Source organism: Etheostoma cragini, chromosome 4 (assembly GCF_013103735.1).
Source record: "Etheostoma cragini isolate CJK2018 chromosome 4, CSU_Ecrag_1.0, whole genome shotgun sequence".
Classification (NCBI taxonomy): Eukaryota; Metazoa; Chordata; class Actinopteri; order Perciformes; family Percidae; genus Etheostoma; species Etheostoma cragini.
The window spans coordinates 24,197,515-24,216,915 of record NC_048410.1 but is presented as its reverse complement, the minus strand read 5'-3'; the positions used below and the strand labels follow the sequence as shown (position 1 = coordinate 24,216,915).

Here is a 19,401-nt window from a genome sequence, read left to right as displayed (position 1 = left end):
TACAGAGAAAGAGGGAGGATACCGAGGCATGCAAGAGGCCGTGGTCAGAGAGGTGAGCACACATGTCACGAGGGTTTTTAGGGTCCATACCTGCATGTTTTCTGCTGCTAGTTAATACCTTACAACTTTACACACTCATTGCCATAGGATAATACTGGTGTATCGTTATGTGGTTAATGAAAGTCTGAAGTGTGTTGTATCAAAGGCGCAAAATGTCACATTTTGAAATCTTAAATGTTCTTAAATTAATTATTTTGTTTACCAAAATAATATTGATTTCATATGCATATTAACCAGTGAACATGCTGCATAAAGCACCTTTGAGTTGCCCTTGAAACTTGAACAGCATCATATCTCATATCTGACTTGGATCACGCTGACTGACCCAGGTCATTGTTTTTATTGATATACCAAAGTCAACAAAACAGCGTATCAGTCTATCCTTAGGGTTGACAGTTTACAAGCTGTCGGAGCTGGGCGGGGACAGGAAGCGGGAAGACTTGAAAGGCTGAGCAAGATGGCATCGCTGTTACTGTGAGATAGGTACAACTAGACCGTATCCCTGTGTGTGTGTGTGTGTCTGTATGTTTGTGTGTGTGTGTGTGTGTGTGTGTGTGTGCGTTGGGGGTACAAAGATTATGGGCTGTCTACTTTGGATTAACCATTCGTTCCGCGATGCAGAGGTAAAATCTGAGTTTTTTCCCCCATAGGTCAGGAAGCACACCAGTATGAAGGTAAGGGTTTTAGAGATAATCTACAATCACAACTGAGAAACTAAGGTAATCTTCCTTAGTGTCTTCACTAAGGTAATGGGAGGTAATGGTTTCTTTACAGACATCGTCTTAAATCGACCATTTGAAGTAGTTCAGTGTTAATTGAACAACACTTTGGGAAATACACTTGTTTGCTGTCATGGACTTTTTTCAGTGTGTGATCTTAGCCGCAGGCTGAAACACTACTTAGCTTTGATCAACAGGAGTTTGGTTAACTAAACACATCCATCGTTTATTTTCATGCTAATTTACTAATTAATACACGCCAACGTGAAGTGTTATATTGAACATTGTCGTTGACTGTTGATGTCAATGACTAAAAGGCTAACCTTTGTAGCTAGCGTGAACTACTATCTAGCTAGTAGCACAATGTAATAATTACTTCTCCTTGGTTCTATAAATGCATCTGTTATGCATTTAGATAAGCATGTTTCAAGAACATTTAAAACACAATGTTTAACGTTAGGGATTATTTTATACAATGAAACGGCAAGTTTGCCACGTAGCTAGCTAGCTATACAAAAACAAACTAGCTATACTTAAGCGACACAAGAGAGAAGCCCATGAAAGAGCATGTTGCTACGACAACATAAACTAGCACTACTGAAATCAACAATCAACAATGTTCATTATAACACTCACTTTGGCATGTATTAATTAGTAATGCTTATCAAAATAAATGTTGGATGTATTTGGACAACCAAGGAGATGTAATCATGTCATGCTACTAGCTAGCTAGATACTAGCTAGCGCACAACGCGCTACTAGCTAGCTAGATTAGCCTTATTGTTTGTCGGATTTGCGAGATCTTGCAAATGAAACTCGAGATATCATAAATAAACTCAATATATTGCAAAAGTGTTTCTCCCCAGTACATGTTTATTCATTTTTTTTATTTTTATATTTTTATTTTTTTCTTCTTTTTTTTTCGTTCTGCATGTCACCTCCGGGGCTCCGTAGGAATATATGTAAACTAGTCTGAAATTATTATTTTTGTAATTTTATTTTATTCTTTGTAATTCCAAAACGTGTGGGTGTTAACCTGTGACAGCAACCTCATAAATGCAATCAAACACATGCTTGCTAGTGTGTCATATATGTATGAATTACCTAGAAAAAGGCAGCCCAATGTGTGGCCCGCAGGGCAAAGTTTTGCTTGTGCTCCCTTTGTTTTGCCCCACCCAAGAGAGGAGTTGTAAATGTAAATGTGCTGTATTTATATAGCGCTTTTCTAATCTTAACGACTACTCAAAGCGCTTTTACATCTTACAGGAAACATTCACCATTCACACACGTTTATACACTGTGGCCGAGGCTACCGTACAAGGTGCCACCTGCTCATCAGATAAACACTCACACACTCCAATGCGCAACTTGGGGTTCAGTGTCTTGCCCAAGGTCACTTTGACATGGGACTGCAGGGCCAGGGATTGGACCACCAACCTTCCAATTTGCAGACAACCGCTCTAACACTGAGCCACAGTCACCCCTCTGTGTTGTTGACAATTTATTTTTTTACTGAGCTTTGTGCTAAGCTAGGCTAAATACAAGCAGGAATCATCTCTGTACTGGACACACAGGAATAAGTGTTTATTTCACTCTGGACAGCAAGCAAGTATATCTCCCAAATGTCTGTGTTCCTGAAGAAGTTTAGAGCCCCAGATACAGTAGGTCACATGAAAGTGATTTTTGGAGAATTATCACATTCCTTTAAAAACCCAACGGTTGGTATAAGATAAGTGGTCATACTCAGTTTAAAACGTTTTAGTGGTCTGCAAATTATTTATGATGCCTACTAAAGAAAACCTGGAACATGCAACAGAAACAAAAACACTGAACTGCAACAAGAGGCAGTCCCATCATGTGTTGTATATTGGCCTCGCTGTCAAACAGCAACTAATGAGAAGCAGCAAAAGCCAATAGACAAGGAAAAGATAGGATTGAGTATGGAAATCATCAGAGAGCAAGGGAGTAGGAAGGCAGCGAAAAGGGAAAAGAAGGAGCATCACTTCAGCTACCAGGCAGGTCAGAGTGGGAGACACAAGCAGTTTAGGAATCGGCCGGAAGAGTGGCTGAGGCATGGTGGACGAAGTCAGCGTAAAGATTGAATTGAATGCATTTTTACTTACTGTACATTTGCTACTAAAATAAGCTGACGATCAGGCAAGGTAAACATAGCATTCGTGTTAAAACCCTTATTACAGTAAGTACAATATGAAAGAGGGTTTTTCCTGCAGCTGTGGAGAGAGATTTAGAAGTTAGGCTTTGTTCAGATATTCAGAATTGATATTCATTAAAACACAATAAATATTTACATGTGTATATGTACTTCATTCTTAGGATCTCCATTGGAAACTCACATCTGGGCCAACTAGCTTTATGCACATTAGTTGTAACTTATAGCGGTGGAAAAAGAATTCAGATTTTACTTAAAGGAGAATTCCGGTCGATTTCAACACGTAGCTCTGTTGTTTGGAAATTTGGAAGTCTGTCAGTAAAGAGAAAAATGAAACCAACCGGTGCTGCCTGCACCGTGTTATCCTCCAGCTAGAGTTAGCACCCAACAGGCTTAAACAGGGCCAGTTTTAAACTTGTTTTAGCCTAATCTGACTGCCGTAGATGTGACAGAAAGGCCTAAAATCACTGTCTGGTTTGGATCTGCCACCAAAAAGGACAGGAGCAGACTACAACGGACTGTTAGGACTGCAGAAAAGATCATCGGTGCCAACCTGCCCTCCATTCATGACTTATACTCCTCCAGAGTCAGGAAACGGGCAGGAACCATCACTACAGACCCATCTCACCCCGGACACAACCTGCTCCAGCTTCTCCCCTCTGGTTACCCAGTAACACTGTCTCTATAGCACCTGTTTACTGGTTCCACTCATTATTCCAGTTATTTAGTATTATTCATCATTCCCATTCTAACATGCTGGATATAAGCTTCCTTATAATAAACACATGATGTCATCCCATTTTGCACACATCTGCCCAAATTAGGTCAGAAACCCTCAAAACATCTGTGACATCTGCCTTCCCATGTGACAGGAAACTCACTGTAACTGACTGACTCAGCAGGTTAGGAGTTGTTACATTGACAGCCGTATCAAGACAGAATACCCATGCTGAGTTTAACTACAGTAGCACTACCACGAAGGCGCAGTAATGGAGCTGTAACTTACCTTCCAGTTTGGCATACTCTGACAGGCGTTGGTAGTTGACCAGAGCTGCCTGCTCCAGACACTTCCGGATCACAGACTTGACTTCCTCTTGCGGAACAAGAGTTGCAATATCTTTCATCAGAACCTAAAAAGGAAAGACACAGCAGCTGCTTTTGTTTTCAGTGTACTTTAAACCTTATCATTACAAGACAGATGAAGACAAATGTCAACTGGTAAAGTAGGTGTGCGTCAAAAAGTATTGTTCCGTCAAGGGAAGTGCATCGGGCCACACATTCTCACTCCCATCGGGTTAGAAAGCAACGCTTGTTCAGGTGCTTTTAACCTTGGTTATTGACAAAAAAACAAACAAAAAAGAAGTCTAAAAAGTCTCCTTCAGTGACTCGCTTGGTTGAGACTCTTGGTGTCATTTCACAACGCTCTGGGTCAGGAGTGGGTCAATATGGTTAAGTGACAGGCAGAACAAGAACGGTGCAGTATAGTGTGAGTCATGCTTCTGCTTTAAATCTACCTACTGGATAAGTAAGTAGGTAAGTAAAGACACAGACCCTATGCCGGACCCTAGGACAAACCCTACGCCAGACCCTATGCCGGACCTTATGCCGGACCCTATGCCGGACCCTTTGCCGGACCCTATGCCGGAAAAGGAAAAACTTCCTTTTAAGAGGCAGAAACCTTGAGCAGAACCATGGCTCAGGGTGGGTGGTCACCAGAGAGGGTTAATTTCTCCTACTACAGATTTCCCACTATAGTCAGAAAGCATAGGGGAGAAACTTTGTTTCTCACACTATAATTCTAGAGTTGCTACTTACTCCAAAGCTAATTAAGTCACTCTCTCACTCACTCTACCACACACTCCCGACGCACATACCAAGCATCTATATATAACAAATTGGAAGTGAGAGCGCGTTGCATCGGCAGATAAAAGACATCCATCTGTCCAGCAGTAAAGAAAACAACTTACCCTTTCAAGCAAGGACAGAGTCGCTTTCAGCGCTCCCTCTGGCCGTCCAAATGGAAAGCAGTACCTATGGAAGCGACAGATTGGATTTTCATGTAACCCCTTGGCAGTCCTGTTCGGCAATGAGATCGGCGCATGGTTGTTGTACAGGTATTACCTGAAGTGTGTAATCTGGTTCTCCAGAAGCACCCGTAGCCTCTCCTTGATCTCCTCAAAGTGATCCTTCTCTTCCATGGTCACTGTGCCGATACCATCAGGCCTGCAGGACAACAGCAGTTACAAGCAATACAAAGTGTTAGTGCTGGGAAAGCAAGTAGAACACCAACTAAAATATGAGAGACTCTTAAAACCCATGCTAAAGTCTGTGTATATTTTTGGATATCTACGCTTTATATACTGTAAATGTACAGTACATTTACACATTTTTATTTATATGCCTCTCTGAATCTCCTCAGGTTCTGGGAAAACAACAGAGCATTGTGGGACACAGGATATGAAATATGAGGCCAGGGCCTCAGCTTGTCCTTTTAACAGTATTCAACACCTATCTCTGAGGGCTTTCAAATTGGCAGTTTTGTCTGAATATGGGTGTAGCTCACCTAAAAATCTGGTAATATGAGGATTTTTCCTGATCCTGGGTTCGGACTAAGAAATTGGACCTTACTGCCCCTAATATAGTCTCGGACCGGTGGTCACATGACCACCGGTAGTCAAATGACAGATTAAGCAATCTTAACAGTTATGTAAAACAAGCACTTCATGGATTTGTATAACCCACACCACATCAGGTTTTTGTAGTGATTAGCAATAAGGAAATGCAGATATGAGAGTGATGGTTTTGTTCCCCTTAGAATTGGAGGTGCTCATCATCAATAGTGATCAACTATAAGTAGAGAGATGACTGTCAGTTAAAGATGGCTGCACGCAAGCACGCACGCATAAATACACACAGACACACTCTCTCTAACACACACACACACACACACACAAACACACACAACTGACATGCATGTATTAAAATAATTAGAAGAAAATTATAGAACAATGATAATACATTTCAGCTGTATTAATATTAATTTTGTATTATGAAGTGTGTGTGTGTGTGTGTGTGTGTGTGTGTGTGTGGAGTGTGAGCAGAGTGCATGTGACAGAAGAGGCGTTGGACTGGTGGCCATGACAGCATGTTGAGAAGCAGGAGACATGACACTCTCCCTCTCTCTACTCCTCCCTTTGACATGTCATTTCAGCAGACAGTAAGAAACTGTGTGTGCGTGTGCGTGAGTGAGTGAGTGAGTGAGTGAGTGAGTGAGTGAGTGAGTGAGTGAGTGAGTGAGTGAGTGAGTGTGTGTGTGTGTGTGTGTGTGTGTGTGTGTGTAGGGTGGGGAGCATGTTTGCTGCACTGCTCTATGAGTGCTTGTTGTTAGGTCTTGGAGTACCAGTTAGCTTATAGCATCACTTGAACCAGACCCCCTCACCCCCTCAGCATTTGGACATGTCAGTGTGTAACAGCCCCCTGTAGGACTCAGGGTGCTGCGGATGAGACGATGATGATGATGACTGCATGGAGCTCAACAGTTTGTCTGTAGACTGCTTGCTTTGACCTCAGCAGCGGTTTATTGGAGAACTATGGTTAACTGCTCCTCAGATCTCTGCAGGGTAAAGCCAGACAGCTAGCTAGACTATCTGTCCAATCAGAGTTTTCTGTTCTGTTTCTGTTGTCTGTTCTGAAAACCAGAGCATGTTATTCTCCCATCCCAGAATGCTGTGTGGACTAGCCCTCCTAAGCAGCGCTGTAGAGGAAGGTCTGGCATAGGAGACTAACACAACACAGACAGGATTACAGCTGCAAAGATGAATTGATAAATTGTCAACCATTTAATAACCACTTAATCTCCAACTATTTTGATTACAGATGAATCGGTTTGAGTCATCTTTTTTATAAGAAGGTACACTGTACACACAGGTAAACTGAATATCTTTAAGTTCTGGACAAAACAAGACATTTGAGGACGTCATCTGGGGCTTTGGGAAACACTGATCCACATTTTTCACCACTGTCTGACAATTTAAAGACCAGAAATTAATCCACAGTTTAATAGACGCTGAACATAATCTTTAGTTGCAGCCCAGAACCGGATGATATTAAAGTTACAGTACAGAGTTACCAAACTGGTAACAAGAGGTGCCTATTCAAATATTTTGTAATTTAATGAATGCTACATTCATTAGATTACAAAATATTTGAATATTTGTTTGTTGTGACACTCATCATAACAACCTGGTGTTTTTATTTGTGCAATGCAAATAAATTGTCCTAAATCTAACTGGTGGCTATTTTCTCTATTAGAATCACTGGCTTGAGTTTATAATTTTACACTCTGACATCGCGACTGGTGATCATATGCATCATCCTAACAACAAAAAATATCCCAGTAAAAAGCCATCTCACCTTTCACATGGTGAAAAAAAATAAATGAGGGAAATTTCACACTAATTAAGTCCTGCAGGGCTCCCTTTTTTTTTTCTTCATCCTGCCAGCCGTGCATTGTCTCTTGGCAGCTTCCCCATGTTAGCCTGACCTCATGACCTCACAGCGCCGATGACGACAACAAGCAAATGAGCCATCGGTGACAGACAGACGGCGAGCCAGCAACACGTTCACATCTCTGCTTATACGCAGCGGACAACCATATAACAAACCTCCTGCAAATTCAGTTTAAAAAAAAATCTGCTTATAACTGTAAAGGACTGATGTGCCCCATACTGCTCTACTTAATTGGTCACTTCCACAATGTCATTTTGTATTTGTACAATTTCCTCCGAATCGATTCGCAATGTTGAGTTGATTAAAGGTACAAAATGTAGCATTTCTGCATTAAAATGTCTAAAAAACAACTATAACTACTGTATGTTGTATATATATATATATATATATATATTATCTATTTATTCTTAAATTGTCCACTTACACTATCCCAAATGTTTCCAACCATGTTCAAACCACAGACTTTAGTCAATGGTCCAAAACCAGAGAGATCTGTAATTTTATTTTAATGATACTGGATGTTTCATTTAGTCCGCTGTCAGTACCTATGTTTCCATTCACACGTTTTTATCCAAATTAAGTGATATTGAATGAAAAATGCCTTTTGAAAACAGTAAAATTTGATTGAAATTCATAAATATCGACTCAAAGGAAATATGTTCGGTCTCATCCGATTTTATCTTGATCAGTATACGACTTATGCAATAAACACTGATGGAAACGTTATTTGCCAAATAAGTTTTAGGTCATTTTCTGATTGCAAATGAAGAAGAAGTTTTAGTTCATTTCTGCCAACTATTTCTGCTCTGTCTGCACACATGGCGGGTGTCAACAAAGACAGATGGAAGTGGACGAACAAGGAGACAAGAAACTTTTTGAATTTAATTTACGAGCAAAATACAACGGCTAACAAAGGTTAGGACAAGCCGTGGGACGTCCATGTGTTGGTAGATGGCGCGATCCATTTTGTCAAGCAAAACTTTGTTCCCAAACGTTAGCTTGAATGTTGTTGCGAAATGAAATGGAAACACCTTAAAATGTCTCAAATCAAGACGATATATAGCAATGTGATTGCAAAACAGCATGTGACATCATTACGCACAGGTTTTTATTCTCTTTAAAGCCGTTGGATGGCGTCGATTGGCAAGTGGATGAAAACTTAGCTAGTGGCTCCGACGCCTCTAGTTACTCCAACTCCAGTCAAACAACACAGTAATACAGCAGAGACCCTGTTTTATGTCAATATCAATCGATCTAATTAGTTGATTGACGGAAAATGAATCAATTATTCTGATAATTCAGTCATCTTTTAAAGCTATAGTGTGTAGTTTCTGTCTCCCCATGAGGAATTCTGAGTAATGACATCAACACTGTCCGGGCGTCCACATTTTACAAGCCTTCCGTGATCGCAAACCACCCCCCGCCACGCATTTGGTAGTAGCCAAGGAGGACATGGAGGGTGTAAAAAACATGATGGACTCAGAAGAGGTCATTGTCTTTACTCAAGCTTCTGCGAGGGAAAGTCACCGGACAACACAATCTTCTGAACATAGCCACACTGAGAAATCCAGAGAAAGTTGTGTAGAGCTGGAAGGCTTAATTAGCTTTGTAGCAACTCATTTGGCAATGGCTTGAATGTAACGGACGTCCATTAATATCAAAGTTACGCACTAAAGCTTTAAGCAGGGAAATGTCAAATCCTTTCTGATTTCAGTTTCTCAGAGCTGAATAATTGCTGGGTGTCTTTCGATTGGTTTGATTTTTACTTTGGCTTGACAAAGCTTAACTTGGACTCTGGGGACGTGGGATGGGCATGTAAAACCTGCGCCATTTGTGCCCATGTGCGTGCTGGTCTTACAGGGAGGTGCGTTCAGGTACATTCTGGGCGAATTGCTATCTTGAGGCAGCGGGAAGTGATGGAGCGATTGACCAACAAAAACCTGGTCTAAAGTCAATAGCGCAGCACTCCATAGTTATTTTAAAGGCAAATAGTAAAATGCGCCTAGGCTTGTGCACAGCTTGCGCACACTATGGTTGTCACACAAGCACGCACACACACATACACACACACACACACACACACACACACACACACACACACACACACACACACACAGCAGCATACACACATGCAAAAGATTAAAAATAAAAAATGACGGTGCAAATCCTCCATCATAATAGCAATGTAGCAACCATGCCTGGCTGTTAAAAGGAATGGGAGATGACACTCTGATTGGTTGTTGCATGTTACGCCCAAAACACGTCTATGATTAATGAAGACACTAAGTACAATCCTTTAGGACCACGCGCAAAAGTGGATTTGGATGCGCCCTAAATGCACCAGGGCCATGTGCTTCATCCCGTGATAGGGCCCTCATTATAATAGGGCCCTAAACTTTAAACATCAACAGTACATTAGAAATGTAAAGCCACGTGAATTTTCACTGGTTCTCACTGATCAACTGATGGCAGGTGTTTTCTGGAAATGATGGTGAAGACCTCAACAAATGATTTGAGTCCAACAATTTCAAACCTGTCTCACGGCAGTTCGTGAAATGGTCACGTTATTTTGATCTATCGGTTCGTCAACAGGGACAAGATTTTCTCGTGGTCACCATGAAATGAACAACGGCCGCCGGGACACAATTCGCAGTCTCTAGGAGACGCAACAACGGGGAAAGGAAACGGCAATCGCCGGCGGAGGGACTGCCATACGGCGGTGGACGAACCGTCTCACGCGGAACGTTCTATAACAACGGGACGATTGTGGTTAGGAAAGAACAATGGGGAAAGGAACCGTCACACACAGGATGTGATCCCCGGTCTCCATGAAAGTCTTGTGATGTTTGACCCATCCACCCCCCCGACCAAACTCCTTACGCAGATTTGTCTTTCCAATAATACTTGCTACCGTAATCGTTCTGTTATAACAATTGCCATTGAAATAAATGAATTTAAAATTAATGCTCACCACCACGAAAATCAACACAATCGTCTCCCTGTACACAAATCAATAGATTATGTTATGGTTTTGATGTTCTGTCTTTTCTTGGTAGCCTGTTTTGTATTTTGCTCTGTTTCCCGTTTTATTTTGATGGTCTTGTTGTCTGTCTAGTCTTACTTCCTGTCTTTTAGTTTCCCACCTGTGTGATTGTGTAATGTGTTCCTGTGGTGCCGGTTCTGTGCTCTTTTTTTGTCCTTGGAATTTCTTTCTTCTCTAGTTCCTGTTTTTGGATTACCTTTGTTGTTTGGCTTCCCTGTTCTCTCTTCGCTACTTTCTGGAAGAAGTTTTTGACCGCTGTACTTGGGACTCCCTTTGTTCATGTGGATTGTTGGTCAAATAATCCTCTAGCTCAACTTTTGCCTGCCTGCTCTCTGCTTCTGGGTCCGCATATTCCCAGAGCCGTAACAGATTAAATAACGTCACCATTTCACGAACTGCCATGAGACTGGGCAGGATCCACTCACATTAAAATCTATGTGGGGGTCGCTGTAGAAGCTCTAACATAGATCCATTTGAGATCCACACATTGTTGTTTCACATTAACATTTCCTTGAAAGATTCCTTACTTTATATCAAATAAAGAGCAGCTGATATTGTTTATTTTAAAGCCATTTCCTAACAAACAGTGTATCTAAATAGAGTTGACATTTAGCTGGACAGAAGTCAAATCCTGACACTTTAGCAGGCGACCGGGCAACCGAGTACAACTTGGTACACCATCACCTCCAGGCCAGCAGGCTATTAGGAGGCAGGGGGGTGGGGTGTGTATGTGTTTGTTTGTTTGGGCGGGTGGGTGGGGGGTGCTCTGGATGAGGTGTGTGCACTGGGGCACACGCAGCAGCATTGGCAGCAGAGGCATTTGGCCATCACACATGACAACCTGTCAACCTGTCATGCCTTGACCTCCAGGCACAATGGCTGGACTGGCAGAGCAGGTCTCTTGTCTGATGTGTGTGACTGTGGATGTAGATGAATAGGACTTATTTTTGGATTTCATCAAGACGTGAATTTACAAATGTGTAGTATTTATTTTATCCCATTAATAACAAAGTGTGCTGAACTCTGTCCTCTGGCAGAAAGACACAACTTTGTTATGCCAGAGTTGAACACAAAGACGGACAGCGCTACCTGACCTTTGCCCTCAGCGCCGGAGTGGCCCTCGTCTATCTTTGTTACGCATCATCCGCAGACGGCTGACTGGGATGTTGACAGATCGAATGACCGAGCACATCACAGCAGATTAGACAAGAGGTAAATACTGCAACGTGGAATAACAGGGTGCATGCTGGAAGAAAGGCCAGATGACTCCTGTGTCACATACCAGGAAATGACACTGTTTGGTGTCATTTGGTGTCTTCTTCCTCTTGGGTTCTTTTTTTCTCTAATCTGTGACAAAGAGGTGTATAAACTACAGCCATGGTCCATGTGTGGCCCGGCACCTTCATTTATATGGTCCTTGAGTTCTTTTAAAGTTAAAATTATGTTCAGCCCGCTGAAATTGTCGAGCAGTTCCTATAATTGAAATGTTGGGAGTTACAACCAATAACCACTAGACTGGCAGATTTATTCACTTGTTTTAAGAAATAAATACATAGAATAATATCGTCACTAGTCTTATTACTCACTCTTACAGAAAGTCTCTTAAGGCTTATGGAACAAGAATATATACTTCTCTTTCTCCATGTGGTCAATGGCATGACATTTTTGGACACCCTTGACTTCAGGCCTGTGTCCACTAGATTTTGCAGAGCTACTACCGGGGACCCTGTGCTTACTGGACTGAAAGACAATCCAGGTGCTTTCATTTTAGACTACAGTAACTGATTACCTGGTTTTGATAATTGTGTTAAACTTGATGTATATATATATATATATATATATATATATATATATATATATATATATATATGTATATATATATATATATATATATTTTCTTTTTTTAAAGAAGATGCTCATTTTTCCTCTTTAGTGCCACACAGGCTATGAGATAACTTACCTTCTTGTTCCTGAGAAAATTGTGGACCTGAAGTCCTTTTTCTTCATGAACTCAATGATTTTGAGTTCTCTTTTAGCAGTTTGGGCAGGACGCCCAGGGGCAGAGAGGAGCAGGGCTTGTTCAAGTTCGGCCTCAGAAGCAGGCCAGTTTAGCAACTCAGACACACATGAACTAGGTGTGGTTGTGTGGAAGTGCAGGATTTTTGGGAACAGTGGTAGGCAGTTTTTTGAAAATGGAAAGGTAACGAGGTTACACAGGAAAAGTAGACAAAAGAAAGAGAAAAAGTGAGCATGCAAAATGAAAACAAATTGCAGCATAAACCTCAAAAGTAGGGCTGCACAATTAATCGAATTTTAGTTTTTTTTTTTTTAGTTAGTCATTCATATCAAGTTATTTGTCATCCTTTTCCAGCTGCTTTCTGCTTGACACTTGTAGCTCGATCTCACCTCTGCTTTCATATTTATGCAGCTATTCTTGCTTTTTTGTGAGAAACTACGAGAAGAGGCTCCTGGATCCTTAGAAATCACTGGGACAATCCATTTAGTGCGGATATTTTTTAACAATTTTATAACCTCCTCAGTACTTACTAAGCGTGTTAATCTATCAGGTATTTGTTCATGACTTACCATGTGCTGTAACCTTTATTCAAGCATGTCACACCTGTCCTATTCTATATTAAAACATAATTTTGTGCCCCAATCATTTTAGCATGAAACGGTAGTTTGTACATGGGGGGGAAATGAAGGACACGGGACTAGTAAGCGCATTGATTTGTACCTGTTTCCATGGACATGGGAGGCACAGAAGGCAAAGCTGTAGTGCAGCAGGGTGGGGTCGATCATGGCTCCGTTCTCCGCCCTCTCCAACAGATCGCTCAGGTAACATAAATGCCGATGGCAGCCTCGAACGCCGTAGCGAGCACAGTACTCATCTAAGACAAACACCTGACCGGGACTAAACCAGCCCTGTGGGTAACACAATCAAACATTTCTGTGTGAGGTGAACAGGTGTTAGTACACACACACATGTTCCATACAAGGCTGCAAGCTTGGCAGCATGCTTCCCAATACTGGTATCTTTACCCATAGATACAACTTGAATTAGGTGTGTATAGGACATATGGGTCTTTGAATGAAGGGAACCTTTGCCATGCTTTGTTTGGCAGTCAGTGTGTGTAATCTACAGACTGTGTGTAATCTACAGACTGTACTAACATTCATGTTGCTAGATTAGGTCCCTACCCCTATTTTCCACCGGGCGCGTCTGCGCTGGGTTCCAGAGGCAATCCCGGCCTTTCAAGTCAATGCTTGATAATCCACCCCCTGCGTCACGGCGTGTCCTAGAAACGTGCGTGAAGGGGGTCTGCCCTCTACTAAAGATACGCGCCAGGTCGATTTTTACACAGGCCGCGGGGGGTTCGGACAGCCGGGCAGTGAAACAGCGAGAGCGTCCAGTCAATTTACCAAAACAATGTCTCCCTACAACACCACGGATGACGAGAGATTCATCTAGGAAGTGAAAAACATAATACGACATGACAAATCCTTTTAAGGACAACGCCAGATTAGAGAAGTCATGGAGTTTAATAGCAGGAGAACTCAGAGTGGAAGGTAGAAGCTCAATAAACACTTGTTTGTACTTGTAAAGACAATAAAATCTGCGAGTCGGGCACAAGACTGTAGGGCAGCCGGAACGCAGCACTGACACACCTGGTGGGAAATGCCTCAGCCTCTTTCAAAAGAAAAGATTGTTAGATCACCCAATCACTACTGAAATACCTCCCCCTCACCTTTCTGACAGGATAACCAAGTGGGCATGCAACAATTTGAGTAACTTTCCAAAAAGACCAACCAACAATTATGCCCTCTTTGTGCAGGCAGGGTTTGATGTTTCTCAGTTAATTTAAAAAGCCTTTCCTTACCAGGCAGGAGTAAGAGTCGTTGAGTCTGTGATCCAGAGTGAGGCGCTGTACCAGCTCAAACAGTGAGCCATGGTCAAAGTTGCAGGGGTTGGCAGAAATGAACTCGTCCATGCCGTGCTTCTGGGCTCGATCAGCATCTGTAAACAGTCATTTACCCATCGAATAAGGATCCAGACAGGAAGAAACAAACAAACAAACAAACCAACAAACAAAAGGAAGATGTCAGTGCCTGACAGAAAAAAAGGGAATAACATTCACCATGGCATTAACTTACAGTAATTCTTATGTGGAACAGAATATCCTATGAAGTGGCAACAATACAGCAATGCTGTACACACTTGTTTAACAATGGTTAAAGTTAACTCTGAAAAGTGTGAAAAGACATAATACACAGTGGGTATAAGTGAAAATTTAACAGCACTCTATTATCAGAACAAGTGGTCACATTTTTTAAATAATTGACAGTCAGTGATTAGGTAAAAGGGCCCTTCATTTGTGTTGGACGTTTTGACTCAACAAGCAGGTAAAGGGTTAAGGTTGACAGGAGAGTTTTCCAGGCAGTTTTTCAGGAGCTGATCTGAAGGTTGATGGTTAGTTCTGAAGCATGAGGTTCATGTTGTATTCATGCACAGTCAGACATTCATACAGGTCACATTAAACCTATGGAGCTCTACAGATATTTTCAAGTTTAAGTCTATATTCTACCAATGCATGTAAATCCATTGATATTGTATAGAACTGTGAGTGCTGTCAAAACCAGTGTGGTAGATACTGAGGACTGTGGCCAGTGTAGACAAGGTGCAAGACTGCAAGATCAAGTCAGAGTTTATGAGTACCTGCAGGGAGGAGTAGAACCACAGGGACTACAGCATTCTACTGTTGCCTACTGAAAAGGTGCACTCATAAACATATGAGTTAATTGCCTTGCTGGGGCACATCATCATTAGTTTGTGAAGAAGTCGTTCAGCTTTAACCAAGCTTCCACTTTGATGGTATAGGTTGATGAGACAGCCAAATTAAATATGCTGGCATAAAATTCGGTAACTTTTCATTGAATTCTATGAAAAATTCTCTGTTGGCATAAACGATTGATGACAAAAAAGCAAAAAAAACATCACAATCACCAGAAATTAACATGTTTGAGATATATGGATTAACTCTGTAAACAAATCTTGAATTGAGAACATAATGGCCTAATGGTCTCTTACTGTAGAGAATCCCTCTAAAAATAGAAGACAAACAACCAAAACGCCACCCACCTTAATTAATCCTGCAACTCAAAAGTAACCAAGGTTATGGCGCTGCGCTGAGTGGTTGTGTTTCGCAGCTCTGCCGGTGAATTTGCCCCAAGCGGTGAGCTAAGCAGTCTTAATTAACCCGTGCATTTACCTTAAGTTTCATTAACACAACAACTGCTCCAATGGCACCAAAACCACCCAAACAGACCCAAAAACTTTAGAAGTTTGACTCCACGCCGAGCCCTTTGAAACAAGCTAACAAAGAAGCTAACAGCGCTAGCGGAGCAGCCTCGGGGACTAACATAACTGATAACAACCAAATTCTGACTGCAATTCAGAAATTAAAGAATGACTTTTTGATGAGGTCTGGGCTAAGGCTGACATGAAAGCGACTATTATTTTTTTTAATTAATTTATAATTTGTTTATTCATTATTGTGTAAAGGCGTGCTTGTGGACACATACATAATTTTGATATTCTAGTGCGTTATATGCGTATATGGAAGCTGAATATGTTATTCACTTACATACTTATACTGTTTTCATCTTGGTTTTGTGTTAATTTAACATAACTTTTGTGAACCTTTTGTTGTAGGCGGAGGGTGGATAAGCTATGATTGCTTTGCTTGTGTTGTGCTTGTCTATGATGTAAAGAAAGCAAAAATCCAAAAAAATATATATTAAAAAAGGTCTACAACCATCCAACAGTTGCCCAACAACACCCATCAACCCTCCCCATTTCTAATGCCACTTCAATGCAGAAGCCCCTGGTGTGGCCTTTAATTAATCGCTGTCTTGAACATCTCAGAATGAGCAGAGGATGTGGTGGCCCCACACTAATCTCAATTGTTTGCAAAATGGGGGGCTTAAATAGAATTTGACCACAGGTTTTTCCCTTGCTTGCCTGGCGGTGGGCTCTACGTACATCAGGGTGCTATAGGAGGGATTGGAGAATGGTTTGCTTTCTCTTTGCCAGTGTTGCCGGGGGCTTTAAATCCATGCAAACCTGCAGGCTGGCCCCAACAGGCTTTTCTGAGGTACAAAGGGGACATGGGGAACCTGCAGCTTCCACTTTCTTGGATGTGAGATTAACATGTCAATACATTTGCCAGTTCTATATGCTGTAATGATGTGTTAATATGCTTAGCTAATGTCGCACTTTACTACTTAAAAAGCATTTTGGCGTAGATGCTAACATGTTACCTTACACACCACAAAAATCTGCTTACCAGACACCGACATTATGTTATCTTTAACTGGACTGCAAGTATTAAGGAATATCAATACTGAAAACCTATTGCATCTAATGTGCAATAAAAGCACTAATTTGCTGTTGTGCCACTGTTGTGTTCTCTTCAGGTCCTGTGCACACCGCGGCACACACTTCAGATTTTTTGGGACCCAAACAACATCCAGTAGTCCAATCTATCTGGCCACAGCTCAGCTTTTTAGTATGAAAACTGGTATGTGGTCATTTGATTAAAAACATCTTTATTTATGATTATACACCATGTAATAAATATATAAAAATAAAATAATTAAGGAATTAGAAAGACATTTTAACAAGGGGAGTAGTGAATGAGTGAAAGAGGAAACGATTTTTATCAACAGAGAATGATTTCTAAAATAGGAATTTAACATTGCTTACGTTTGCATGGCTGCCGTGTGAACTGTATAATCAATTCCAGAACAAAAAGTAACAGAACAACACGGGGCAGCTCATTGTAGGTTCAATTAAACTTTGACGGTGAAGAGACAGTGGACACAGTCCTGACCCATCATTCAAGACAAACTTGTGTTGGATGGGGATGAAGGTTTTACCGAGCTACGCAGCAATCAAGAGATTTCTCAGCCAAAACCTCTTCACTGCCCATCGAAGGCACCCCAGCTGTCAATCAACAAACCAAACAAAGAGCGGGATGCTGGGAGCTGATTGTGTCCCCTCAACAAGTCCCCCCCACCCTCCCCCAAAAATCTAAATAGGTGACATTGTGGTGCCCCTTTGGTCTGTAGCTGGTGGCCTGTCAGGTCTGTTTGATGTGAGTGAGCGGGAACGGAGGCGGGAGGGCTGGACAGTAACATGCAGTGACATTAGTCACCCCCGTCTGTCTGGGCTGGGGAAGGGCGGCCCTGACAATGATTGATGGCTGCTATTCATTTATAGATCCAGAGGAGAGGAACCGGGAGGCAGTGGACACGCTGCTGGTTCTGGGTTTGATGGTCAAAAGCATTTGGGGCTGTTTAACCCGTGGCTTACTTTTTTGTGGACTGACCATGAAATACATTTAGATCTTTTTGTCACTACCCATGTGAAGAACCTTATGAAGCCCTAAGACATCCACACTCTCCAATCCACAGTTCTGCACACCTAGTTGTTATTGACGACGTTTCATTTCCAGGATTGTTCAGTAATCCGGACAGCTAGCTAGACTCTCTGTCCAATCTAAGTTTTCAGTTGTACGACCAAAACAACTTTTTGAACTCTGCAGTGCTGTGGAGGGAGGTCTGGCAGTGCGAGACTACTGCACACCTCTTCAGGATGATGCACTTTACTAATTTTGTCAAAGCTTCTCACTGCTGACGATTTCAAACTCAACACATCCGTAGTGATTTTTTATAACTTCACAGTGAGTTGGAATGTTGTCGTGGTAGCTTTGATGATGTCTGAGGAAATTCCTTGCTTCGGAAAAGTTGATGCTGAGTTGCAAAGCTTAAAGTGCTGGATGCTGGACTGGATGTCTTTATGTAAAGTTGAGAGATAGCTGGGATCTCAACAGATTTACATGTTAAATGGCTGGGAGCTACACTGCATCGCTGGCTTAACCTTGCATTACAGCTTTTTACGATTGCTATGACAATTTTTTCCATCCTTTTAACAGCTTTCCTAAAGTCTTAATACAGTTACCACAACATCTATCTGTGTAGGCTTTACAATTAACACATTTCTTGTGGCTTTGACACAAAATGCATACAGTTAACCAAAAATGACAAATGCTTGACCGTCTTTTACAAACAAGCTCAACCATGACCCAAACAACAGATTTTTACTGACAAATTTACAAACGCTTTTAAACTGTGTGTCAGAACAGATAGCATCGTGTTCTAAAAATATCTTAGGCTAAAGTCAAAGTGAACAGCTGTTTATATTGTAAATTGAAACACAAATATATCCCCTGCATTGTAAATTGTTACTGTGAATGAGAGAAACAGATGATTGATGTTATGCAAATAGATCACTCACAGCTGATACAATCTAGGAAACAATTGCATGACCATCTGTTTTTACAGTATTCTTTATATGTTACAGTAAGTGAGTTTTGTAATTTGACAGCAAGGTTTCCAGTAACCAAAGTCATTCCTTTTTTACTCAAACCTGGCCAAAGCTAATTCTGATATGTTGCAGTAGTACATACAGTAAAAGAGGAGCTATTTGGGCTGATTTAGCGTGGAAAAGGAACAGTACAGTGAAGATGAACACAATAAAAAAGAAAAATTCCTGCAAGAGGGAGAGGAAGTAGGGAATCATTTAAAAAATGTAGCTATCTATGATTGTTTGATTGCTAACTTTAGCTCAAAACCCCATTCAAGTGACAGCCTATGTTGTGTTTGATTCTAACTTGTAGCTAAGCTAGCAGTCATTTCAAAAACGTTTTAGCTATCTATGGCTGTTTGAATGGTACCGTTAGCTCAACACGTCATTCAACTGACAAACTACACTCACCGGCCACTTTATTAGGTACACCTGTCCAACTGCTCGTTAACACTTAATTTCTAAGCAGCCA

The 19,401-nt window shown here is 41.4% G+C and overlaps 1 protein-coding gene across 8 annotated transcripts in view; it reads right to left on the bottom strand.

The window, feature by feature from the left end:
• cadpsa (Ca2+-dependent activator protein for secretion a) overlaps nt 1–19,401 on the bottom strand; it is a 218,337-nt gene that overhangs the window by 78,809 nt on the left and 120,127 nt on the right. For 7 of the 8 annotated variants that reach the window (XM_034868945.1, XM_034868946.1, XM_034868947.1 and 4 more), the window contains exons 12-16: nt 14,383–14,519; nt 13,239–13,426; nt 5,071–5,172; nt 4,917–4,980; nt 3,956–4,079 (exon numbers count right to left, since the gene is read on the bottom strand). In XM_034868945.1, coding sequence (XP_034724836.1) covers nt 3,956–4,079; nt 4,917–4,980; nt 5,071–5,172; nt 13,239–13,426; nt 14,383–14,519 — 615 coding nt within the window. Of the gene's footprint in view, nt 1–3,955; nt 4,080–4,916; nt 4,981–5,070; nt 5,173–12,461; nt 12,633–13,238; nt 13,427–14,382; nt 14,520–19,401 lie in introns of all 8 variants that reach the window. The other variant, XM_034868944.1, reaches the window with a different exon arrangement.